This window comes from Episyrphus balteatus, chromosome 4 (assembly GCF_945859705.1).
Source record: "Episyrphus balteatus chromosome 4, idEpiBalt1.1, whole genome shotgun sequence".
Lineage (NCBI taxonomy): Eukaryota > Metazoa > Arthropoda > Insecta > Diptera > Syrphidae > Episyrphus > Episyrphus balteatus.
In genome coordinates, this window is record NC_079137.1 from 71232625 (window position 1) to 71259932 (window position 27308).

General features: G+C 34.6%; 1 protein-coding gene across 1 annotated transcript in view; it reads left to right on the plus strand.

Moving 5' to 3' along the window:
• LOC129917946 (hemocytin) overlaps positions 1-21215 on the plus strand; it is a 43031-nt gene extending 21816 nt beyond the window's left edge. Inside the window, exons 19-40 of the mRNA XM_055998196.1 lie at positions 1854-2920; positions 2978-3145; positions 3208-3325; positions 3389-3482; positions 3543-3798; positions 3860-4102; positions 4161-4394; positions 4778-5066; positions 5127-5609; positions 8222-8327; positions 8397-8809; positions 8879-9359; positions 9436-9641; positions 9840-10150; positions 17525-17812; positions 18748-19621; positions 19682-19801; positions 19854-20069; positions 20125-20565; positions 20621-20773; positions 20844-20947; positions 21013-21215. Coding sequence (XP_055854171.1) covers positions 1854-2920; positions 2978-3145; positions 3208-3325; positions 3389-3482; positions 3543-3798; positions 3860-4102; positions 4161-4394; positions 4778-5066; positions 5127-5609; positions 8222-8327; positions 8397-8809; positions 8879-9359; positions 9436-9641; positions 9840-10150; positions 17525-17812; positions 18748-19621; positions 19682-19801; positions 19854-20069; positions 20125-20565; positions 20621-20773; positions 20844-20947; positions 21013-21147 — 6800 coding nt within the window. The 3' untranslated portion in view covers positions 21148-21215. The remainder of the gene's footprint in view (positions 1-1853; positions 2921-2977; positions 3146-3207; positions 3326-3388; positions 3483-3542; positions 3799-3859; positions 4103-4160; positions 4395-4777; positions 5067-5126; positions 5610-8221; positions 8328-8396; positions 8810-8878; positions 9360-9435; positions 9642-9839; positions 10151-17524; positions 17813-18747; positions 19622-19681; positions 19802-19853; positions 20070-20124; positions 20566-20620; positions 20774-20843; positions 20948-21012) is intronic.
• The last annotated feature ends 6093 nt before the right edge of the window (positions 21216-27308 follow it).

Here is a 27308-nt window from a genome sequence, read left to right on the forward strand (position 1 = left end):
TGGAAAATATGATACCAATGCAATTTTTCCGTTTTGGAGACTTATTCATTTTATTTCGATTCGATTTGAAATCGAAGGATCTTGTCTTGTCTGGCTAAGACGGAGATTCTAAACCATTTTTTCCAAATTTAAGGTTTCTGGAAGACTTAAGGCCGTATTCTGCTATTCTATTCACATGAAAGTCTAAAATAAGAAGCGTTTAAATGGGCGTTTGAATTAAACTTAAACAATTTTTTTTTTAAATTTATAAAACAGACGAAAACAACGTTTTGCTTTCGAAATAAAGCGTTGTTGAAATAAAGCCATGTTGACGTGGTAAATGAAGGAAATATGGGCAAATTATTTCACTGACCAGTAGATTCTTGCAACGATGGAGAGATGTCAATATAATTTTTCCAATTTGGGAACTTTTTGGAGACTTATTCCATTCTTCTCAATTTATTGTCGTCAAAGTAGCTTGTGTAGCGACTGAATTTATATCAGTGAAATGCTAAGTGGTAGATGCTAAACCAGTTTTCTAGTGTTGAGATTTTTTTTGGAGACTTCTTCGTATTGTTTCAATTTGACTTGTTTGGCGACTGAATATAGCAGTATTAAGCTATGTGAGAGATTTTTTGGAGACTTATTCGATAGTGAAAGGTTTTTTCTTTAAATGGACAAAATAGCTATTTCAAGAATCAGCTACTACTTCTAGGGAGTAAAATTAAATAGATGCTAATAGGGTTTTCCCAACTTAAATTCTTTTTGGAGAGTAATTCTTTTAGTTTAAATTTGACTTGCTTTCAATGGATCTTTTTTGTACAAGTACAAAACTGAGTAGGAGAGACATTTTTTTCCAATTTTAAAATATTTTTGGAGACCTATTTCATAGAGAAAGTTTTTTTTTTTAAATGTAGCTAAATGTTGTACAGTCATTTTCGTGTTCATTCCTTTGTGAAATAGTAGTTCTGGAAGTCTAAGTTTGAAATCATATGCAAATAATTTTTTTCTTTCAAGAATATATTTTCTGTCGAAAAGAAGTGGCAAAGTCTCCACTTGAATCTCTTATAATAAGAAGGTGCATATCGTCTTTTCCGTTCGCGTTTGGGCAAAAAGTATAGGTCCCCCAATGGGCATTACATCTCTTTCGGGAGATAGGCCTCCCATTGCTTTTTCATTTATAACTTGTTCGGAAGAAAAGGGGTCCCATACCCCATCACTATTCCATGTGAAAATATTTATTGTCATGAGTTTGGTATTTTTCTTGCAAAATTGGGAAGGTCTCCAAAAAACTCTCAAGTCATGTACCTAAAGCACCTTTCATCTCGAGAATCATGCGAAAGTGCAATTTCATATTTCAGATTCGGTTTCGGAAAAAAGCGTAGGTCCTCCAATGCTGTTCCATGAAAATCCCAATTTATGAGATCCCTTTTCGGTTCGGAAGAATGTGAAGCTCCACTTTTGAAGAACCATTAAGGTCTCAAAGTCATTGGAAGAAGATTTCCATTTAAGCTCGTAGGATTCTCCTAAGGAATTAGGTGCCATTCTTCTTCAACAGGAAAGTTGAACATGATAGATCACTAGGCCCTTCCATGAACTTACTTGGACTGATTTTGACAAAATGTTATATCCATTAACCTATTGATTTTCTTAAGACATTTAGATAAGTTCCAATACTTTCAGGTGTAATTTGTTCAAAAAGGTCTTATTAAAAAATCTTCTTCTTTGTGAAATTCTCCTTTAAAAACACTTTAACCATCTTTTACCATTCGACTATATGACCATTTTCAGATGATTTCTAGTTTTCTAATTTCAATTTCTCTATATTTTCTATTACCACCATAACTACCACTACCAACCAACTCTACCAACAGCAATGCAATGTGACCCCCACTGTTCCGAATACAAACCATGTACACCCGCCTGTGCTGTGGAAACTTGTGACAATTTTCTAGATCAAGGCATCACCGACCGCATGTGTTTGAATGAGAATTGCATCGAAGGCTGTCAAATTAAGCCTTGCGATGAGGGTATGATATATTTGAATGACTCTTTTACCAAATGTGTACCAAAGTCAGAATGCAAACCGGTTTGTATGTTGAAGGATGGCAAGACATTTTATGAAGGTGATGTAACATTTGTCGATGATTGTCAAACTTGTCGTTGTACAAAAAAGAAAGAAGTATGCAGTGGAGTACCGTGTGCTAAACAATTGACTACTACTCAATCATCATTGATTGAAATTGCTAGTTCAACTGTGATTCCACAACAAACGCAGGAAGAGTCGAAATGTATTTCTGGATGGACAAGATGGATCAATAATGATGAAAATTCGAATAATAATGAAAGAAATTTGAAGCTGAATGATGAAGAAAAGTTACCAAAATATGATCGTTTTGAAATTATTTATGGAACTTGTGAGAAGAAATTTATGAAAAAAATCGAGTGTAGAGTTGTGGATTCACATGAAAAAGCTGAACTTATGGATGAAAATGTTTATTGTACTTTGGAAGATGGTCTAGTTTGCAATGGAAATTGTCATGATTATGAAATTAGGGTCTTCTGTCGATGTGGATCGGAAGAAATCGAAGAAGTTCTTACCGAACCACAAACACCGGCAAAACTTATCGACCTTGGAAAAGCTTGCAATGCAACTATTGAAGAATACAAGGAGTATCCAGGAGATTGCTTCAAGTTCTTGCAATGTCTACCCAAATTTGATGGAACATGGGATTATGTTGAGAAGACTTGTGGACCTTCGATGATGTTCAATCCGGTCTTTCATGTTTGTGATCATATTGCAAGTGTTCAAGCTATTAAACCGATGTGTGGAGAAAAAGTTGAAACAACTGAACCAACCACTGTGGCCGTCTGCCCTCCTGGAAAAGTCTGGTCGGAGTGTTCTAATCATTGCGAACACACTTGTCACTATTTCGGTCATGTAAGTTAAACATTTGATAACTTTGCTAAAGGAGTTTCAACCAAATTTTTCCTTTAGAAACTTTCAAAACGTGGTCTTTGCAACCCTGGAGACCTATGCAAACCTGGCTGTGTCGATGAAACAGAGCCTAATTGTCCAGGTCTCAACAAAATGTGGAGAGATAAGGATACTTGTGTAGAGATTGATGAATGTCCATGCATGAGTAGCGATGAAAAATATGTCAAGGTAAGAAAAAGCCTTAAAAACCTTTATCAAAACCTTTTCTTTAACAAAGTAACGGTTTTCAGCCACACTCGGTTTACCAACAAAATGTATCAGGTAGTGTAGAAACCTGCCAGTGTATTGATAACACCTACTTCTGCAAAGGCATTGTAGAACCCATTGAAATAACAACAAAGCTTCCTGGTAAAAAATCAACCAATACTTGGTCTTGTAGAAATGTCACTTCTAACAGTACTTATTTTTCAGAAATCGTAAACCTTCATAGTGAACCATCTACCGAAGAACCGTTATTTATCATTCCAACAAGTTCCACACCTCCACTTAGATGTGATCCAGAGCTGTAAGGCTTGAAAGTGCTAAGTCAACTTTTTTTCATTTTTTTTTTATTTTTTTCTGATAGACTTATTCCAATGATAAATGGTGCTGAACCATTACCTGATTCAGTATTCGCTGCTAGCAGTACATTAAGTGACTCATATCTGCCACATTTCGGTCGATTGCATACACAACCATCAACTACCTCCAAAGGCAGTTGGTCACCACTCATCAGTGACCAAATGCAATACTTGCAAGTTTCATTTGATGAACCACAGCCCCTATTTGGTGTTATTATGCAGGGTAGTCCAGTATCAGATCAACATGTGACCTTATTCAAAGTATAGAGTATATCCTGGGATTTATATTTTTTTTTTAACCAAACAGTATTTTATATCCTAGATACTATATAGCAATGATGGTGAAGCATTCCATTACCTGGTCGATGAGACAGATAAACCACAAATGTTCAATGGGCCAATTGATTCGCGTACACCCGTCGAATCACTTTTTAAAATACCAATTGAAGCGAAAACGGTGCGTATATACCCATTGAAATGGCATGGAGCGAAGATTGCAATGAGGGTTGAATTATTGGGTTGTGGAAAAGAGGCTGAAAAGTCTTCAACTATGGAAAGACTTGTTGTAAGGAGTTATTTAGTTTATTTGACTTTTCATCATTGGAGACTTTTGATATTTTTAGGCTACAACCGAAGCTCCTGAAATATTCACAACGACCGTTCAGACTATAGCTTGTCAAGATTGTAGGGATCCAATGGGTGTTGATAGTGGGGCTATGCATCGTAGTCAAGTAAAAGCCAGCAGTATTTGGCCGCGTCCATTGAAGGCTAAGAAGGTTCATTTGATTGATATGTTGAAGTTATCGGCGAAGGCAAGTTGGAGACCGGCTTTGAATACTCCTAGTGAATACCTTGAAGTGAGTTTTTTTGAGATGTTTGGTCGCCCCGGAAACCTTTTTTTATCCTTTTTTGATCTTTCTTTTAACCTTATTTAACCTTTTTTTAACCTTTTTTAAAAACTTTTTTAACCTTTTTTTAACCTTTAACCTTTGTTCAACCTTTTTTGACCTTTTTTTTAACCTTTTCTTTCAACCTTTTTTAAACTTTTTTTAAACCTTGTTTAACCTTTTTTAACCTTTTTTTTAACCTTTTTTAAACATTTTTAATCTTTTTTTTAACGTTTTTTTAACCTTTTTTAAACCTTTTTAACCTTTTTTTTTAACCTTTTTTAACATTTTTTAACCTTTTTTAACCTTTTTTTTTACCTTTTTAAACATTTTTTAACCTTTTTTTCTCAAAGTTCGACTTCTTGGAGCCAAGAAACATTTCCGGTCTGATAACCAAGGGTGGTCCAGAAGGTTGGGTCTCTGGTTTTAAGGCCATGTACTCACAAAACGGTTTCGTTTGGAATAATGTTCTGACAGCTGATGGTCGTCCAAGAATTTTCATCGCTAACCATGACCGAGATACTCCACAGACGAATTTCTTCAGATTCCCAATTCAAACGCAGATGCTAAAGGTTGTTCCATTGAAATGGAAGAAGAATATAAATATGCGAGTTGAACCTTTGGGATGCTTTTCACCATATCGTAAGTTTTTTTTTTTTTCTCAAAAACCCCGACCCTAAAACCCTAAACCTTTTATTTCAGCCGAAGTTAAAGAATCAATTGAAATCGTCGAATCTAAACCGGTAAAATGTCCAATTTGTGATAATATAATTGTCAGCCCAGATGATAGCGAATGTAAATGTAAAGAACCATTAATGTGGGATGGTAATGATTGTGTTGATCAAAATATGTGTCCGTGTGTTGAAAACTATCTAAGCTATCCGATTGGATCGAAGTTTGAAAATAAAAATTGTCAAGAATGTGTTTGTTTGTTGGGTGGTGTTAAGCAATGTAAGAGGAAGAAGTGTCCACCATGTGAAACGGGCTTGAGACTAATGCAGACTTCGACTTGTATTTGTAAATGCGAACCATGTCCGGAAATGCAGAAGTTATGTCCATCAAGTGGTGATTGTATACCTGAAGCTTTATGGTGTAATGGTGTTAAGGATTGTGAAGATGATGAACCAGCGGAATGTACGAAGATAATTGAAGATATTGGAATACCTACTATGGAAACTAATACAAGTAAGTTCAAAGAAAATTTTTCGGCATTTTGGTATTGAATAAGTTTTACAGGAGCTTAGATTCCCAATGTATGTTTTTTCTACTGTGTGATTCGCACTTTTTTCGTAAAGTTTTCGAGCCATACATACAAAAAACTTACTTACATGCCTATGGTTGATTTTTGCGTCGATGAGCTCATGACAGATTTCGAAAGCTCATAAGGAATAAAACAAAAATTGTGAAAACCTAGGGGATCAAATATGGAATACCTATTACCCTTTCCAGTGGGTTTTCCAAAACTACCCTCACCCCTCTCAATCACCACAAATTTTGCAAATAATTTATATCAATTTATATTAATAACAAGGAAGAATTTGTGAGCTAAAAAAAATTTTCATCAAATTCTTAAAAAATATTTTCCTAAAATTTTGCCTTCTTAAAAACCACAAGTCAGCAAAGTTGTAAATTTTGAAAAAAAAAAATTGCATGACTGGATCGCACGTACCTACTTGCCCATATTTTAAAAGTTGCATGTAATAATTATTAAAAAAAATAAAAAGAATATAAAATTGGGTTTAAATGGTTTTGAACTGCAAAGTATGTTATTTAATTTTTTGTATGACAAAGAACATTAAAAAAAATTGAAAATCGTTAGGGCCGTTTTTTGTTTAAATATTTTTTCAAAAAGAAATTTGAACTTTTTTTTAAATTCCAAAAATTATTTTTTTGAAATTTTTTTTTGATTTTATTATAAAAGTTACTAAAACTGCAACTGCCGCATGCTGATTAATAACGTGATTAAGTTTTGGATTTTTACTTGTGTATTTTTATATTTTTACCACATATGTTTAGGTACTTAAGGGCAATTCAAGAGCAAGAACTAGAAAAGTTGAGATAACATTTTTCCATGATATTACGATGGTAGAGAATGCCAAAAAAGTGTGCCCCGGAAGTCCGTCTGTCTGTCTGTCTGTATGTAAAAGGAGCTACAGCCTAAACGGATGGACCGATTGAATTCAAATTTGGTATGTAACATTTTTTGGAGAAACTCCAGAGGGGTTTTCGGAATTAATTTTGTTGGACCAAAAATAACGGTATACTTGTCATATACCGATTTTAGTAAAGTTGTAACTGCTCAAAAACGGTTCCAACGATTTTAAAAAATTCAACTGTAAGTTTTAAGACAAGGTCTATCTTTAAACGAAAAAAAAATTTTGAAAATCATTATTAACGGTACCTGCCATAGAACCGTTTTTTTTCTAAATCCGATATTATCCGATACGGCTTATTAGATTTCAACGAAACTTTTTGCGGAGAAGCACTTATATAACTCAAATACAAGCCAAAAGTAAAATTTCGAAAAAAATAATTTTTGGATTTCTAAAAAATGTTGAAATTTTTTTTTGAAAAACTAAAATTTCGAAAACGGGACATAAAATTTTGTTTTTAGTTGTTGATTAGTGATTTCTACAAAATGACATACCAATTTTATTCTAAAACTTTTTTTACAAAAAATTATTTATAAAAAATCAGTTTTTTGAAAAACGATTTTGAAATTTTTTTTCTAAGAATGCACCTTAATACATCAATCAAAACTGCATTGTTGTTTTGGAGGGCAATTTGATTTCAGATTTTGTTTTATTTAAAAAAAAAAACGAATTTAATGTTTTTTTTTTGCACTACATAGGACCTATGTACATTTCCCAAATTTCAATATAAAATGTCTTAAAAATTTAAGCAACTTAAACTCTAAGAGCAAGTTCGTGCGACCCAGTCGTGAATTTTATTTGAAAATGGGCCAGTGAATTTTATGAAACTTTCATGTCAATAAAAAATATTTTTTTTATGCCAAACAAATTAAAAAAAAAAATTTTTTTTTGTTAACCAATTTTAATTTTTTTTTTATTTTAAATTCTTTTGTTATACAAGAAATGAAATTGCATTTTTTTGAAGTTCAAAAAATTTTAAAGGATTTTTTTTGTTAGGTATTTTAAAAATGTTATCACTTTGCTACATGATAACAATAATATTTTTTTTGCGGCCGGTTGTAAAAAAGTGAATCGGTACAAATCTTAAGAAAAAACTATAGTTTTCTAAAACTTAAATAAATCAAATTTTTATTTTAATTTAATTTTATAAAAATTGTAAAATTATAAAATTTTTAAAACTACTAAACACCTTTTGAACATGTTTTTTAAGAAAAATTTGAATTAATTTTTTTTAAATCCGTTGCGTTGAATTTTTTTTTTTTTTTTGGATAATTTTTTGAACATAAAAACAAAAAAAAGTTAGTTTTAGAAAAAATTTCAAATTATCTGTACATTAAAATCAAAATTTTAACAAAATTCGCCATATTTTCGTAGAAATCGAGACGCTCAAAAGCTAGAAAATAAATTACTAAACCTCATTAAATAACACTAAACGTACATTTTTTTTGTTTCAATTTTAGAGGCGAAATATCTTCTAAACGTTTTTTTTATGATCAAAAGTTTTTTTTTAAATAACATTACTCCCAAATTTTTTGTTGCAAAACTTTCTAATAATTTTTATCGTTTGAGTTATGCACAAAAAACCGATATATTTTGTTACTCATTCTTAACAATGAATTAAACTTTGTATACAAATTTTTTCAGCAACTGTCAAACACTGTCCAGAACCAGAGTGTCCCGAAGGCATGAAAATGAAAATCATCGAACAATCTGCTACCAGGGAAATGTCTGAAATATTTAAGACAACATCGTAAGATATTCTTAACCAACTTCTTACCTTTCTTAATTCAAACATTTTTTTTGTTGTTAATTTTCTCAGAGTTACCAAAAAATTCACCACCTCCCATGAAGGTAACAAATTTATCCGCACCAAATCTATCAACGTAGTCGAAGAATACTTTGAAAAACCTGAATTCGAATCTGGTTACAATTCTGTCGAAGAATGTGCTGAATTTGTATGCACTCCCGAACCAACTACTTCCACTGTTAAAAATGTATCCTTCTCTTGCACTATGCCCAAATGTCCTGATGATTATGAAGTTGAAATTGACAATTCAAAAATGAAACCTGGCGATTGTCTCAAATACACTTGCATTTTGCGTCCACAAAAAGATCGTGTCTGTGAGTTAAGTGGCAAGTCCTTTATAACTTTCGACGGAACTGATTTCAAGTATGATACTTGTAGTCATATTTTAGCTAGGGATCTAGTCAATTCATCGTGGTATATTTCAGGTAAGTGGTTCAGACTCAAATAAGTATAAAAGTTCTTCTATTTTATTTTATTTTTTTAATTCACTTTAGTTCAATTAAATTGCACTGAAAATAGAAAGATCTGCCGCAAAATCCTCGTCATTAAGGACATCTCCTCCGATGCCACTCTCACCATTATGCCAAATCAAAAACTCAAGTTCAATGACTTTGTCTACACAACCCGACAGTTGGCAAAATCACCCAAAGCCAGGTCGATATTTACCATCTCCCAGCCAGGTAATACAATCTTGGTGGTATCACATTTGCATGGCTTTTGGGCGCAATACGACGAAATAGGCGGCATCAAAATCGGTGTCTCGGAGAAGTTCATTAAGACCGTGGACGGTTTGTGTGGCTACTTTAATGGCAATCCAGCCGACGATAAGCGTTTCCCCAATGGTACTGTAACGAGTAGTACGAATAAATTCGGAGACAGTTGGTTTGACAAGGACATACCCAAGGACGAGTGCTATCCGCAAGTGTGTCCAAAGGATATGCAAATGAAAGCTCTTACTCTGTGCAATTCAATCAAGTAAGTGTGCATAGTGAAGATGGCTAGGTCCTTAGTCCTTGAATATTTAAAAAAAAAAAAAAAATATCCTTTTCAGACATATTTCGTTCCTAAAGTGCAATAAGGCTGTTAATTACAAACAATTCGTCTCAAAATGCATTGAAACCACTTGTGAGTGCCTAAAGGCCAATAAGGACGACACACATTCCTGCAAATGTTCAATTCTACAAGGATTCGTTAAGCAGTGTTTGGCAGAGAATCCTCAGATTCAATTGGATACATGGAGAGCGGTGCATCAGTGCGGTGAGTTTGGAGTTTTTTTTTTTTTGTTTTACTCGCGCGAAATCACATTTGTGAGAATGATTGGAATGCAGCTAGATTCCTAGATCCTTTTCATTTTTCTGTTCTATTTGTTTTGTTTCCTTTTATACCGAGTGTGTACTCGTATTTTGACTGTGCATTTTATGTTTGCCAACATGGAATTTTTTTTGTTTTGTGTAGAGATATCCTGTCCACCACCATTGGTACACTCAGATTGCTATAAGCGACGTTGCGAGCCATCGTGCGATAATGCGAATGGAGATGATTGTCCTGTTCTACCGGATGCCTGTTTCTGTGGATGCTATTGTCCGGAAGGTACATTGCGCCAGGGTGATACGTGCATACCAATTAACGAGTGCAAGGATTGTATTTGCGATGCGTTCGGACCATCAAAATATCTTACATACGATAGAAAGAATTTCACTTTTAATGGCAATTGTACGTATTTGTTGTCTAGGGATATTGTTTTGCCCGGTGTGCATACGTTCCAGGTGAGTTTTCATACCGTTTTGATTTTTTTTTTTTGTAGGTATTTGTATTTTTTCTTGTTTGATTTTGATTTGGATTTATGTTTTCAATTTTGGGGCTTTGTACAGACCATCAAGAAAATTGATATCAAGATTTAAAACTAAAAGCAAGATTGAAAATTTTTTAAATAGGAAACAAAGTAGATAGCTTAGTGTTATTTCTAGAGAGGGTGTTGATATTAGTGATGGGAACTATATCGAATGATTTGAACTATCGATAGTTAGTAACTAAATGATTTGAACTATCGAATAGTTCATTCATTCATTTATTAATTCGAAAAAAAACTTTCGAATAAACTATCGAATAAAAACTATCGCATAAAAAAACTATTGAAATGAAAAAAAACTATCGTTTAAGAAAACTATTTGAATGAAAAAACTATCGAATAAGAAAACTATTCAAATGAAAAAACTATCGAATAAGAATAATGTTCAAAAGAAAATACTATCAAATAAAAAAAACTATTTTAATGACAAAACTATCCTAAAAAAAACTATTCAAATGCAAATAGTAACTAAATGAATGAATGAATGGATGATTTAAAACTATCGAATGAATGAATATTTTACAACTATCGATAGTTTGATAGTTTTTATTCGATAGTTCCCATCACAAGTTGATATAATTATAATAATAAGGGAATATACGTCAGAACTCAGAAGCAAACAAAAACTTTGCGCAACAACACAAAATAGATATTTTTATGTATTATTTTAACTAATTGTTGAGAAATATGCTGGTTTGATTTAAAGGCGCAGAAATAAATCAACTCCTTCGATGTTGATAGCAATAAGTGTCTCTTTGTGCACTTTCAACGAAAAAAAACTATTTTTTTTTTCCAAAATTTACTTATATAGCCTTCTTAATGTTGTCCTTATTTTCCAAAGACTATACCAATTTCAATGAATATTTGCCAAAAAAAAACCTTGACAGAAAACAGATATTAGGTTTTTCAAATATATTTGTGCCCTTAATTATGAAAGTGGACTAAGTCACTCCTAAAAATGGCATCAAATTAAGCCTAAAAATTATTGTTATTTAAGAGGTAAAGTTTATTTGAAAGCGAAATTGCAGTAAATAAACTTCTTTATTGCTCCTCTAGTGATTTCATAAAAGAAATATAATTAAATCGTTATAAGAAAATTATTATGCAAGTTTTTCTTCAAACAATGCAAAAAGTGACTTAGTCCACTTTCATAATCATGGGCACATTTGAGGTATTTATTAAACCAAATTACTCGAAGAAAATATGAATTTTTCTGAAATTTTGTTTTTTTAATGTTGAGTAATGATTATTGTTAAATAATGACAAACATGCCATTCATTTTAATTTTTCTTTTAATTTGTTTAAAAAAAAAATATTTCTTAAAAGGAGAAAAATATTTTTTTCATTTTTTGTTTTCTGAAAATGCATTAAGAAAAGTTGTTTTCTTGTCTGCTACTACAAGATTTGTTTATATAAAATTTCTCTATGACCAATAAATTATAAATGCAATTGTGCATTTGATTTTTGTTTTTATTATTTTTGCGGGATAAATAAAAAAATAGAATTTGACAAATACAGTACCTTGCCATATTATTAGGCCCAAGCGAAAAAAATACAATGTTTTGTCGTAATATCTTGAATTTTTTGTTGTCTCATTTACTTACTCTTATCATGTAGATACGGATTGACTTAAAAAAATTTAAAGAATTCAAAAATTTTGATAAAAAATAACGTGCAAAAGGTAATAAGCTCCAAAAGAGGTTTTCTATAGAATTCATGACCGGAATATTTCCAGACCCGTCCAATACTTAAAGGAGATGGGGCGTTTTTGGGCCATGAGCGTACATTAATGAGACTAGTCTCGAATTGAAGCTGGAGCTTAGTATATTCAATATGTGAAGTTTTTTTTTAAATCGAAAGTCAGGGTCCTGAGATATGAGGCTCCAAAGTTCGTTCTGATAACCATTTTCTGCCCCTTTTATATGCAAATATCATTAGAACTATAAGAGCTATATGTATGTTTTTGATGTCAAATGAAAGGCTGTTTTTGTGCCTTTTTAACAATATATAACACATATTACACATAAAAAAGAAACGGCGAAAAAATAAAGAAAAAGTAAAATATTAATGAAAAAGAGAGTAATCCTGAACAAGTTTAAGGTTGACCTGAAAAAACGACAAAAACCAAGGATGAGGCTTTGTTCCTGAAAGCCTCTGCAATAATAATCCGCTTTTACCAAAATCGGATTAGATATTTTTTCGAGATATCCCCGTAAAAGGGTTTTTTTATGTGAAAAATTCATACCAAAGCAAGGCACGAGTACGATAACTTAGGCGCCGAGAATTGACAACGGCTATTTGTAGAGGTCTTCAATACAAATATTTTTTATTACGGGAGAGGGGGGTCAATGTCCCTCCCTTTAGGCGGGAGGGGCAATTTTCAAAAGAAATACTTGAAATCATAAAAAAATTATTAAAAAACAACGGCAACACTTACAGCTATCAATGATACTTTTTTCAAAAGCTAGAGCTATACACTCGATTTTAATTTTTAAATCAAGACATTTCAATCAATCGTTTTTGAAATAATCGATTTCAAAATCAATATTTGGGAAAAATAAGATTAAAAAAATACATTGGATACTATTTTTGTCAAGTTTTTCAATGAGAAATTGATTGATGAGTAAATTGTCTCAATAATTTCCTAATCAAACACTGAAAACCATATCTTCTTATGCCTTGCTTCTAGTTTTTGAGAAAAATGAAAAATAGAAAAACTGAATCAGATTTTTATTTTCTTGTCTGTTTACCATTATCAAAAATCAGAAAAGATCGATATTCATACATAGAGTCAGTAAAGAGCTTTGTTCTTCTTAAAAAAAAAAAACTAGATTCCCATTGTACGCTCACCGCAGGAGAGCCCTGATGGTGCAGAGAATAGTCCCCAAAAACTTAATCCACTGAAGGATTTGAAAAAAAGTTTTCTTATTTTACAATTTTCTCAAAAACTAGAAAGCATAAGAAGATATGGTTTTCAGTGTTTGATTAGGAAATTATTGAGACAATTTACTCATCAATCAATTTCTCATTGAAAAACTTGACAAAAATAGTATCCAATGTATTTTTTTAATCTTATTTTTCCCAAATATTGATTTTGAAATCGATTATTTCAAAAACGATTGATTGAAATGTCTTGATTTAAAAATTAAAATCGAGTGTATAGCTCTAGCTTTTGAAAAAAGTATCATTGATAGCTGTAAGTGTTGCCGTTGTTTTTTAATAATTTTTTTATGATTTCAAGTATTTCTTTTGAAAATTGCCCCTCCCGCCTAAAGGGAGGGACATTGACCCCCCTCTCCCGTAATAAAAAATATTTGTATTGAAGACCTCTACAAATAGCCGTTGTCAATTCTCGGCGCCTAAGTTATCGTACTCGTGCCTTGCTTTGGTATGAATTTTTCACATAAAAAAACCCTTTTACGGGGATATCTCGAAAAAATATCTAATCCGATTTTGGTAAAAGCGGATTATTATTGCAGAGGCTTTCAGGAACAAAGCCTCATCCTTGGTTTTTGTCGTTTTTTCAGGTCAACCTTAAACTTGTTCAGGATTACTCTCTTTTTCATTAATATTTTACTTTTTCTTTATTTTTTCGCCGTTTCTTTTTTATGTGTAATATGTGTTATATATTGTTAAAAAGGCACAAAAACAGCCTTTCATTTGACATCAAAAACATACATATAGCTCTTATAGTTCTAATGATATTTGCATATAAAAGGGGCAGAAAATGGTTATCAGAACGAACTTTGGAGCCTCATATCTCAGGACCCTGACTTTCGATTTAAAAAAAAACTTCACATATTGAATATACTAAGCTCCAGCTTCAATTCGAGACTAATCTCATTAATGTACGCTCATGGCCCAAGTCCCATATAATTTTGCCCCATCTCCTTTTTGTATCGAGGAATTACGTGACATTCTTAACTTTATGACAAAAGCTCCATCTTGCATAAATAGTTAAGCTCTGATCGTCTGGTTATTACGTAAGGTTCTTAAAATTTTGGCAGTTTTTTCTTTCGCAGAAGACCAGACGAACAGACCTTCACAGTATGTTATTTCAACTTTTTTTTAAGTCAATCCGTATCTACATGATAAGTGTAAGTAAATGAGACAAAAAAAAATTAAGATATTTCGACAAAAACTTTAAAAACTGATCAACATGAAAATTTGTAGTTTTTTTGCTTGGACCTAATAATATGGCAAGGTACTGTAGTACAGGAAAGATAGACTTTTTTGTGGAACAAAATACAGGACAGCTGATTTTTTTCAAATCTGAGGGAAAAGTATTAGAAAAGCTTAAGTTGTGGTTTTCGGGACGCCATCGCCAACCCCCTGGCGAAATCCGCCATTTTTTAAAATAAGAAAAAAAAAGTTTTAAACATCAAAAATACTAAATCAAATAGGATGCTTGTGACAAAAGGGTATTTTATTTAAAAAACGAAATTGGAAACTTGAGTTAATTTTAAGTACCTACCTGAATTCATGACATATCAGCAAGTTCGTTACAAGATTAACAAAATGCCTTCGGATTCTATAAAATCAAATTGTGTTGTACCCTAAAGAGGACTGACATAAATAATAATAAAATGCATGACTTGGTCGCACATATTTATGTATACTTGTGTAAATCGTAATTTAAAGTTAAACGTAATTTTAATAAGAGCAGTTTGCTGAATAGAAACTTAAGCAATTAAGTTCAACATAAGAGTTATTTTTCATTTTAGCATTAGAGTTTTTATACAAAAAATATCGTTGAAATCGGTTCCGGCGAAAAAAGAAATAAGTTCTATGTCAGGTTTCGTTAAAATTGGCCCAAATAATATTTTACTAATACCAAAAGTAGGATTTTATTTGCAACAGTACCTACAAATATTTTTTGAAGTGAAAACTTCTTTAGTATCGTAGTGATTTGAAACAAGATGAAACGAAAACGCGACACGACTTCAACTTGTTATAAATTTGTTTTGATAGATAGATGAATGAAATTTGTACTGTAGATAGGTAATTAAATAAATTATAATTGTACAAAATTTCAATTAATTTCATATACAAAATTCGGAGATAACGGTAAAAAGATGTTCTTTTCTAACACACGTTATATCTTTTGATCTAGTGCACATACAAATTTGATTTAACTTTAATACGCATGCTGATAACATAACCTTTTATTTGATATATCACACATTACGTCACGTGCTCTACAAGTTACACAATCTTAAATTGAAAAAATTGAAAAATACCTCAAAACACCTGTGGAGATCTGTTGGCGATGACCAGCTACCAGTGTAGGAAGTACCTTAATCTTAGTCTGGAAATTCGACATGGTTGACTTTAAAAAATTCTAACTTCTCTTGTAGACATCTTTGAAATAAGATTTACACGTCATTATACAAGGTGAAACAATAAGCTTTCACATGGTATAAAATTTGTTATAGGTTGTCAAACAAAAAAATTGATTTAATAGCATGAGAACATGAAAATAAATGTTTGCTTTTTGGATATTTTTAGCTAAGGCAATAAGCTTTCAGATGGTGTAAAAATTTTTTATAGGTTGTTAGGTAAAAAATGCATTTAATAGCGTGAGAAGATAAAAATACGTGTTTTATCGCTTTTTTTTATGGAAATTGATCGAGTTCAAAAAATTCTAGCTCTTTTTGTAGATGTCTCATAGACCTGATCGATTTATAAATTTTGAGCTAAGACAACAAGCTATCAGATGATATAAAATTTATATAGGTTGTCATATAAAAAACATGGATTTGAAGGTGATAGAATAAAAATAGGTAGATATTTTCTATTTTATTTTTTTTTTGCAAGAAAAATGATTTTTTAAGGTTTCACTTCTACCACGTGTTAAATGCACACAAGATTTTTTTTATCAAAATCGTAAGAGCCGTTTTTGAGAAAAAAAAACTTTGCGTTTTTGGTCCAATGATAAGTAGTATTTTTTAATTTCTTCTCAAGGGAATCACTAAAAGCTTTAAACTTCGAAGTTTGAAGTTTATAGGTTCAGCTTCAGTTAAATAGTTCAGTTAAAAAAGAAAAATAAAAACACAAAAAACGTAGGTATGCATAGTTTAATTTCTTTTGTTAAGATTCATTAAAAAATAAACAGAAGTTTTTGAGCAGTTTAAAAAAAGCTAATTTAATACAAATTATTTTTGAAAATATCATTTGTAAAATAGTTTTTTTCAAAATTATACTAATGTATAAATTCGATTAACAAATGTTGGTAATTATAGGTAATTATACTATAAATAGTTATTTAATATTTTTAAACAAAATTGTTTTTGAAAAAAAAAAATTAAACTTTTCCAAAATTGGAACAAGTAAGTTCGGTTATTTTAATTAAAAAGAAAAAAATAATACCTAAGTTTTGAAAAACTGTTGCGGAGCTCTCGACTTTTGGTCATTTTTGTGCTAAACACAGTTTTTATCAACATTGATCCAAAAAATGCATTTAAAGACAAAAATTAAGACTGTGAGGTAGGTATTTAGCAATAAATTTTCTCATATGAATAACTTCATAATAAAAAGGCTCAAAATTCAAAACTCCCACAACTAATTTCGGAACTGATGCAGTAACTTTCAATAAAAATATATTTTCCTTAAATTCTTATCATTTAACCCAGAAGTACCAATAACTTAATATTTGTTGTAGATACAATCTCAGTTAAAAACTTTAAGAACGAAACAAAATGAGATAAAAAAGGACATTTTTTTTTTTAGGATATTACATTTTAATGGAATAAATTTTGATATCTTCCGGCAATTTGTATTTCATGACTATATTTTAAAGTTTTTAAGAAAACTTGCCAAGAAAACAATCAATATCGAATCGATTCAAATTAAATCGTGCGAAATTAAATAGTGAAAGTTTAATAGTTTTAATATTTTTTACAAGTCATAAAATACATTTTTAAGTTTTTGAAAGTTAAAATGTACGAAAACATATCGAAACCAGTTTTGTAAAAAAATATTTGAGTTTAGGTTTTAAAGGTCAATATTTTTTCATTTTATCAACAAAAAAAATCCACATACATATGTATATGAAACTAGCTTAGGTATTAAAAATCAAAATCAAAACTATTTTAAATTATTTCTTTACTCTACGTCATACTCATATAACACCTGCCCTAAAGGAATACACCAGGCAAACCTTCACTCTCATGTATCCCATCTAATCCCCCAGCCAAACATATTTCATATAACATACATTGATTCAACTTGCAATAAATCTATCTTTAAAAATTTTTCTCAACCCTTTCTATACCCATCACCTCCATTACAGGTCTATGTTACAATGGATGATTGCAAAAAATTGGGACGCCCATCAATGGGCCCTAACTCAAGCTGTGCCAAATCACTTCATATTCTACACGGTGAGCATATAATTCATATTCAACGTGCTGCATCGAATAAATCGGTTCAGGTGCTAATCGATGGCATGGAAGTGAAGAAGCTGCCATTCAAGGATACCTGGTTGGGTATTACGCAGACCGATGGCAATGAATTGAAACTAACATTACCTGAGTCGCATGTTGAAGTGACTAGCTCCTTTGATGATATGGCATATTCGGTAAGTCTCCTTCTTAAATATAAATTGGTTAGGTGAAGTTCTCCAAGCCAATAACTTCTGAAAAATTCTAAGAAATCTTTGATTTTCACCAATTCAGCAAATTTAAAAGTTTTGCTGAATTCACCTTATAAAGCTATAGAACTTTCCTAACATGACTCAATCACTTGTTTGTACAGTATTTTCTAAAAAATTTCTAAGAAATCTATGATTTTCACCAATTCAGCAAAGTTAAAAGTTTTGCTGAATTCACCTTATAAGCCGATAGAACTTTTCTAACATAATTCAATCACTTTTTTGTACTGTATTTTCTACAAAGTTTCTAAAAAATCTATAAATTCATCAATTCAGCAAAGAAAATATGTTTGCTGAATTCACCTTATAAGCCGATAGAACTTTTCTAATATGACTCAATCACTTTTTTGTACTGTATTTTTAAAAAGCTTCTAAGAAATTTATGAATTTTATCAATTCAGCAAATGAAAATATGTTGCTGAATTCACCTTATAAGCCCATAGAACTTTTCTAACATAACTCAATCACTTTTTTGTACTGTATTTTCTACAAAGTTTCTAACAAAATCTATAAATTTCATCAATTCAGCAAAGAAAATACGTTTGCTGAATTCACCTTATAAGCCCATAGAACTTTCCTAACATGACTCAATCACTTTTTGTACTGTATTTTCTAAAAATTTTCTAAGAAATCTATGAATTTTATCAATTCAGCAAAGAAAATATGTTTGCTGAATTCACCTTATAAGCCGATAGAACTTTTCTAACATGACTCAATCGCTTTTTTGTACTGTATTTTCTAAAAAGTTTCTAAGAAATCTATAAATGTCATCAATTCAGCAAGGAAAATAACGTTGCTGAATTCACCTTATAAACCCATAGAACCTTTCTAACATGACTCAATCACTTTTTTTTTACATCCAGGTACGTGTGCCAAGCATAAAATATGGCAGCAAAATGGAAGGTCTTTGTGGCGACTGCAATGGAGATCCCGACAATGATCTCCGTATGAATCCAGCTAAACGAAGGCCTTGGAAATCTACCCCATCGGCTGTAGAAGTCTGTGACATTGTTGAAAGCTGGAAGGCAGATGAACCTAAATTGGGATTGGGTGAAGATGAGTGTTTAAGTGAAGATGTCGCTGTAAATGAGTGCATACCCCCTCCACCCGAAAAAGACCCATGTTTCAAATTCTTCGATGCTGAACTGTTTGGCGAATGCAATACCATTGTTGAACCTTTAATTTATGTCTCAGCTTGTCAGCAAGATATGTGCAAGCCGGGAAATGACCAAAAAGGTGCTTGTAATTCTTTAGCAGCTTATGCTAGAGAATGTTCTAGAAATGGAGTCTGTTTGAATTGGAGAAGTCCCGACTTGTGTCCCTATGATTGTGTTAGCGATATGATGTATGAACCTTGTGGATGTCTCAAGACCTGTGATTCTATTAAAGCCACTGATATCTTTGAGGTTGAAAATATCAGAACCAAAACTGTAATGAATCCGAAGGATGATCTTGAGTGTTCAGCTGGAAAAAGTGAAGGCTGTTTCTGTCCACCGGGTAAGGTTATGGACAATGATAAGTGTATTCCTGAGGAACAATGTATCAAGTGTGATGATGGTATTCATGCTGTTGGAGAGTCTTGGAAGAAAGACAAATGTACTGAGTGCACTTGTCATAGCAATGGAAAGACTGAGTGTGCTGTTCAGCAGTGTCCCGTTACGGAAAGTATTTGCTCGGAAGGTTTCATGCCATCAAAGATCAGTTCTTCAGAAGAGTGTTGCCCAAAATACATTTGTGGTAAGCTTTTAAAGAGGCTTTCCATTAATATTTTCTAAAACGTTCAATTTTTCATTCAAGTTCCTGAGCCTAAGGTCCCAACTCCAGTTACCTGCCCTGATGCTCCTTTCCCGAAATGCGGTGCTGGTCAATTTAAGAAACAAAAAATTGGATCAGATGGTTGTCCTCAGTTCATTTGTGGTATGAAAGGTCTTCCCATTCTCAAGCTTTTTTAAAACCTTTCTTTTCCTAGAATGTAAGCCTGTTTCTGAATGTGAACCATTCGCAGAGTCTGTGCCTCTTAAGACTGGTGAAAAACTAGTTTCTGACTTCTCTGGCTGTTGTCCCACACAGACTATTATTTGTGATACAAATACATGCCCTGAAATGGTAACCTCGTGCTCAAAGAAGTTCTATGAAGCCAAGATTGTGACACATCTTGGAGACTGTTGTCCATCTTTAGTTTGCTGTAGGTCTTAAATTATACTCTCAAGCCCTCTTTTTTAACCAACTTTTTTATTCAGCTCCTCCCAAAGACAACTGTATTGTCGAAATCGATGGAATTGAAACTCTCAAGTCCCTGGGTGACACATGGAAGGCTCCTGAAGACCCTTGTATTAAGAATCAATGTGTCTATGGTCCTAATGACACAACTCAAGTTACCAAAATCACTGAAAAATGTGACACGAAATGTAAGAAAGGTTACGAATACCAACGTTTGGATCTTACGGAGTGTTGTGGAAGTTGTGTTCAGACCCAGTGTATTTTTGATGAGAAGCTTTATCCAGTTGGTGAACAATGGTTTAGCGATGATAATTGTACCACATTCACTTGTGAAAATAATGATGGTCAACTATTGGTTAGTTCGTCGAAGGAAGTTTGTGCTGATGTTAGTAAATGTCCACCAGAACAGTTAGAAGATGTTGGTTGTTGCAAGATCTGTAAACCAGTTTCGGAGAGTCAAAGTAAGGAAAAGCTTTTTTTGAGTCGAGTCTTCATTAGAAAATTTATTTTCCACAGAGAACTGTTTGCCTGCATCACTTGCTGAAAGTCAAACTGTTGGACTTGTTCGAATTAACAAATTTGGAAGCGGAATGTGTGTGAATAAGGAACCAATTCAAGGATTCACAGAGTGTTATGGGTCGTGTGAATCAGGCTCAAAATATAACGTTGGTAAGTATCTCCTAATTCATCTCATTTTCAAGGACTTTTTTTTCACTAAAATGCTTTACATTTTTTTTAGAATCCTTTGGACAAGATAAAATGTGTTTCTGTTGTTCAATCGAAGCTTATAAGACTATTTTAGTTACATTAATTTGTGACGATGGTTATAAGGTTGTCAAGGATGTGAGTTTTTAAAACTTTTTTTCTAATATTTTTCTGAGTTTTACTGAATTAATATTTTCTTTTAGATTCAAATTCCGTCCTCATGTGGTTGTAGTGCTTGCTCAGACTCTCAAGTACCAGATTACAATTCAATGATTGATATTCGAATGTCAGGTACTGACAAAGGCAAAGCTCCGATAAAACGGTTAATAATGAATTAAGGACACTTTGTTAAAAAATAAATTGTTGTAAATATTAGCTTTTAATAAATTTGCATTTGAAAAATAAAAAAATAAAAAATAAAATAGTTTTTAGATGAAGAAACTTTTTTGATTGTCAGAAAAAAAAAACTAGATTTGGTGGGAATTTAAAAAAAATAAGAAACAGCGCCAAATTTCACTTATCAAATTTATCCGGGTAAAATGGCACACTGTCCAAGAATACGTGATTTTAAATGAAAAATCTAGTCAAAGGGCTCCTTTTTCGATTTTCTTGGAACAAGTGGTGCTTAATCCCCCCAGATCTTTCTACGAGTCATTTACCTGTTCATGTTGCTTGCTCGTCTGCTTAATGTAGTTTTTGCAACTTTGAAAGTTTTGGATGCTTTTTTCCAGATTTTGGGCGGAATCAAAGACTTTCCTCAGTCCAGGACTTCCTCTCTGCAGATCTTTTATATTAAGCAACCATTTTCAGTATATAAAAATGAAGATGTGAAAGTAAGTATAAAATGGCATGTGAGAGTAGGTATGCCGTTTTACCCGAGTACTAAGTAGGCCATTTTGTCCATTTTGGGCTTTTTGAATTTAAACCTTATACCGAAAAATCTAAAATCGTTTAAAGCCAACTTATTTCAATACATTAATAAGAAATACTTCATGCATACATATAAATAAACTTCTTTTTCCAAAATACAATGTTTTTTATACTTTTTTTTGCAAAAAAAATTCACACAATTTTAACGAGTGTACTTTTTTAGGTGGTTTGAGACAGTTTGACCTGTCAAATTTCAAATAATGACTTGAAGTTGCTAAAATTTCGTATATGTCGATTTCATAAGATAAACTAAAGAATTGCGTTCATACAACTTTTTAATTATGTTCGATTCTACGATTTCTTGCAAGGGGGCCATTTTACCTTGGGGTGCCATTTTATTCCACTTTCCAATACTAATATGTTTTTGCATAAGATATGAAAAAAAGGTTAAATCGTGTACGTAATGTAAAAACAAGAAACATATGATATTGTGGGCACACAGCCAAAACCACGAATCTTGAAAATTGTAGTTTTGAGAAACTTTTTTCAAAGTTTTGGAAACTCAAGCAATTTTATGGAATTTCGTGCAAAGGAAATTGATAGTTTAGACTTCTAGGAAACAGATGGAGGACTCTGATCAATAAAGGGAATAGAGGGATCGATAACAAGTAAAATTACGCAATAAAAGGAAAATGTCAAATAATGCAGATTCGCGGTTTTGGCGTTGTGCCGACGATATAAGAGGGAGTTATTAAGGTGGATAATGGTAAAACTTAGGATATTGTGGTACACATAGGTATTTTGTTTTAAGTCAAACATCCAACTTTTATTACCTATACTAAAACATTATGTTTCTATCATAGAGACTGACAAAAATTAAAAACCCGACAAAATAAAACAACATAACCTCAAAAGTGTGTTCCTCGCTGAAAAACAGTGAATGCACAAAAAAAGATATTTATATTGCCTACAACTTTGGTTCAGTAACTTATTCGGTCAAGTCAATAATGTAGCAGATATAAACCAATTAACGTTTTTCAAAATGGCGGATTTCGCCAGGTGGGTGGCGTCCCGAGAACCACGACTTAAGCTTTTCGAATACCTTTATTTCAGATTTTAAAAAATCAGCCTCCCTACACAGAGAAAAATATGAACCGCTAAAAACTAACAGATTGCCATATTGTTTTACCGTCCATACATTTCATAAGGAAATCTTATTAAAGTCAACGATTAATAAGGTTTTTTTAAGGAGATTTCTTATTATTTTTATAGAGAAAATCTTATTAAAATTTGACTGAAAAGTTGATTTTTTTTGCAACTTAGCACTAGAACAAAAATCGCGATCAATAATTTCATGGCAGGTTGGTTCAGGTGGTAAGGTGGGCAACTAATGATTTGAAGTCTCCAGTTCGATTCCCAGCCTGGTCATCGTTTTTTTTATTTGTTTGCAGATTTTAAAACAATAAGGAAAACCCGATTGTTTTAATAAGGTTTCCTTCTTGGATGAAAACCATAGAGAAATCTTATTGTTTTTGTTCTATTTTATGTGGTCTATTTTTCTCTGTGTATACTTCGTTTCACAAAATGCCTGTTTTATTTGCTAACTTTCCTGTACTTAGACTATAGTTTTCAGATCAATAACTTTCATGCATCGCAGGACCAAATTATTACCGGGAATGATAAAATCTTAAAAAAACCAAAAAAAAAAAATAAATTAAAACAACATAACCTCAAAACTATTGCCCGCTCAGAATAATAATGTATGAAAAAGAAAAAGATAATTAAATATCCAAGAACTTTGGTCTGATAACCATTTCTCTAGGACAAATTGTTTTGAAGATATAGAGCGATTCGAGTTTTCCAAAATGGCGGATTACCGAAAACCATCACTTAAGCTTTTCTAATACCCCTCTTTCAGATTTGAAAAATTTCATGAAAAAGTCTATTTTTCCTGTACTATAGGAGTAAATAATTGTGGGAGGATTTTGCTATAAAAGGGGCAACATAACCATCACGGTTGCCGGAGTGGGTAGGATCCTACCAAACTGGGTAGGTTTTTTTACCTTGGGTAGGTTGGTAGGTTTGAAGTCAATTTGGTAGGTTTTTCCAAGTTCTTTCTCTAAAATAATTGTATTTTTAATAATTGACAAAAAAAAATGTAATTATGTCAAATCTACCCAAAATATTTGTGCCAAACAAATGTGCCCATCTAAACCGAGAGTAATAATATTAAGTAGTGTATGTAAACGCAGTATCCTCATTGTTGGTGTCTGAACTCATCCATTTTCATGTTTTGTGTTGACACTAACTTCACATTCTTGATTAGTGATTTCTAAAAAATGGCATTACAATTTTATTTTAAAAGTTTTTTCCAAAAAATTATTTATAAAAAATTGTTTTTTTAAAAAACGGCTCTAACGATTTTGAAATTTTTTTTTTCTAAAAATGCACGTTTATATATCAATCAAAACTGCATACTTGTTTTGGAGGGCAATTCAATTTCAGATATAATTTTATTTTTTTAAACGAATTTTATTTTTTTTTCCAAATTTCTATATAAAAAGTCTTAAAAATTTAAGCAACTATAACTCCAAGAGCAAGTTCGTGCGACCCAGTCGTGCATTTTATTTTTTTAAACAAGAATTTATTCTCTTAAAATCGAAAATTTTCGTTGGGTAAGTTTTTCTTTGAATTGGTAGGTTTTTTTGGAAACTTTGGTAGGAAATGTTTTATGCGAGTGGCAACCGTGATAACCATCACACCAATATTATTCAGTTTGTCTGTAAACATCGTCAACACGCTCTTCAAAATGTTAAGTGACCTCATGTGTCATTGGACACGTCTGGGACATGTCTGGGACACGCCCGGAACACGTTCGGGGACATGTCCGAGACACGTCCGGGACATGTCCGAGACATGTCCGGGACACGTCCGGGACATGTCCGGGACACGTCCGGGACATGTCCGGGACACGTCCGGGACATGTCCGGGACACGTCCGTTATATGTCCGGGACACGTCCGGGACATGTCCGGGACACGTCCGAGACATGTCCGAGACATGTCCGGGACACGTCCGCGACATGTCCGGGACACGTCCGCGACATGTCCGGGACACGTCCGGGACAAGACCGGGACATGTCCGGGACATATGCTGGACACGTCCGAGACATGTCCGGGACATGTCCGGGACACATCTTCATTCATTCTCTAGCAATCCGAATCAAGTTAGCTTTTCTATAAAAAGCACGTCTTTTATATCAATATCAAATGTCCGGGACATGTCCGGTACACGTCCGGGACATGTCCGGTACACGTCCGGGACATGTCCGGGACATGTCCGGGACACGTCCGAGACACGTCCGGGACATGTCCGGGACACGTCCGGGACATGTCCGGGACACGTCCGGGACACGTCCGGGACATGTCCGGGACACGTCCGGGACATGTCCGGGACACGTCCGGGACATGTCCGGGACACGTCCGGGACATGTCCGGGACACGTCCGGGACATGTCCGGGACATGTCCGGGACACGTCCGGGACATGTCCGGGACACGTCCGGGACATGTCCGGGACATGTCCGGGACATGTCCGGGACATATGCGGGACACGTCCGAGACATGTCCGGGACACGTCCGGGACATGTCCGGGACACGTCCGGGACATGTCCGGGACACGTCCGGGACATGTCCGGGACACGTCCGGGACAAGACCGGGACATGTCCGGGACATGTGCTGGACACGTCCGAGACATGTCCGGGACATGTGCTGGACACGTCCGAGACATGTCCGGGACATGTCCGGGACACTTCTTCATTCATTCTCTAGCAATCCGAATCAAGTTAGCTTTTCTATGAAAAGCACGTCTTTTAATATCAATATCAAATGTCCGGGACATGTCCGGGACACGTCCGGGACATGTCCGGGACATGCCTGGGACACGTCCGGGACATGTCCGGGACACGTCCGGGACATGTCCGGGACACGTCCGGGACATGTCCGGGACACGTCTGGGACATGTCCGCGACATGTCCGGGACACTTCTTCATTCATTCTCTAGCAATCCGAATCAAGTTAGCTTTTCTATGAAAAGCACGTCTTGTAATATCAATATCAAATGTCCGGGACATGTCCGGGACACGTCCGGGACATGTCCGGGACATGCCCGGGACACGTCCGGGACATGTCCGGGACACTTCTTCATTCATTCTCTAGCAATCCGAATCAAGTTAGCTTTTCTATGAAAAGCACGTCTTTTAATATCAATATCAAATGTCCGGGACATGTCCGGGACACGTCCGGGACATGTCCGGGACATGCCCGGGACACGTCCGGGACATGTCCGGGACATGTGCGGGACACGTCCGAGACATGTCCGGGACACGTCCGGGACATGTCCGGGACACGTCCGGGACAAGACCGGGACATGTCCGGGACATGTGCTGGACACGTCCGAGACATGTCCGGGACATTTCCGGGACACATCTTCATTCATTCTCTAGCAATCCGAATCAAGTTAGCTTTTCTATGAAAAGCACGTCTTTTAATATCAATATCAAATGTCCGGGACATGTCCGGTACACGTCCGGGACATGTCCGGGACATGTCCGGGACATGTCCGGGACATGTCCGGGACATGTCCGGGACACGTCCGAGACACGTCCGGGACATGTCCGGGACACGTCCGGGACATGTCCGGGACACGTCCGGGACACGTCCGGGACATGTCCGGGACACGTCCGGGACACATCCGGGACATGTCCGGGACACGTCCGGGACATGTCCGGGACACGTCCGGGACATGTCCGGGACACGTCCGGGACATGTCCGGGACACGTCCGGGACATGTCCGGGACACGTCTAGGACATGTCCGGGACACGTCCGGGACATGTCCGGGACATGTCCGGGACACGTCCGGGACATGTCCGGGACATGTCCGGGACATGTGCGGGACACGTCCGAGACATGTCAGCGACACGTCCGGGACATGTCCGGGACACGTCCGGGACAAGACCGGGACATGTCCGGGACATGTGCTGGACACGTCCGAGTTATGTCCGGGACATGTGCTGGACACGTCCGAGACATGTCCGGGACATGTCCGGGACACTTCTTCATTCATTCTCTAGCAATCCGAATCAAGTTAGCTTTTCTCTGAAAAGCACGTCTTTTAATATCAATATCAAATGTCCGGGACATGTCCGGGACACGTCCGGGACAAGACCGGGACATGTCCGGGACATGTGCTGGACACGTCCGAGACATGTCCGGGACATGTCCGAGACATGTCCGAGACATGTCCGGGACACGTCCGCGACATGTCCGGGACACGTCCGGGACAAGATCGGGACATGTCCGGGACATGTGCTGGACACGTCCGAGACATGTCCGGGACATGTCCGGGACACATCTTCATTCATTCTCTAGCAATCCGAATCAAGTTAGCTTTTCTATGAAAAGCACGTCTTTTAATATCAATATCAAATGTCCGGGACATGTCCGGGACATGTCCGGGACTCGTTCGGGTCATGTCCGTGACATGTCCGGGACATGTCCGTGACATGTCCGGGACACGTCCGAGACATGTCCGGTACATGTCTAGGACATGTCCAAGACATGTCCGGGACA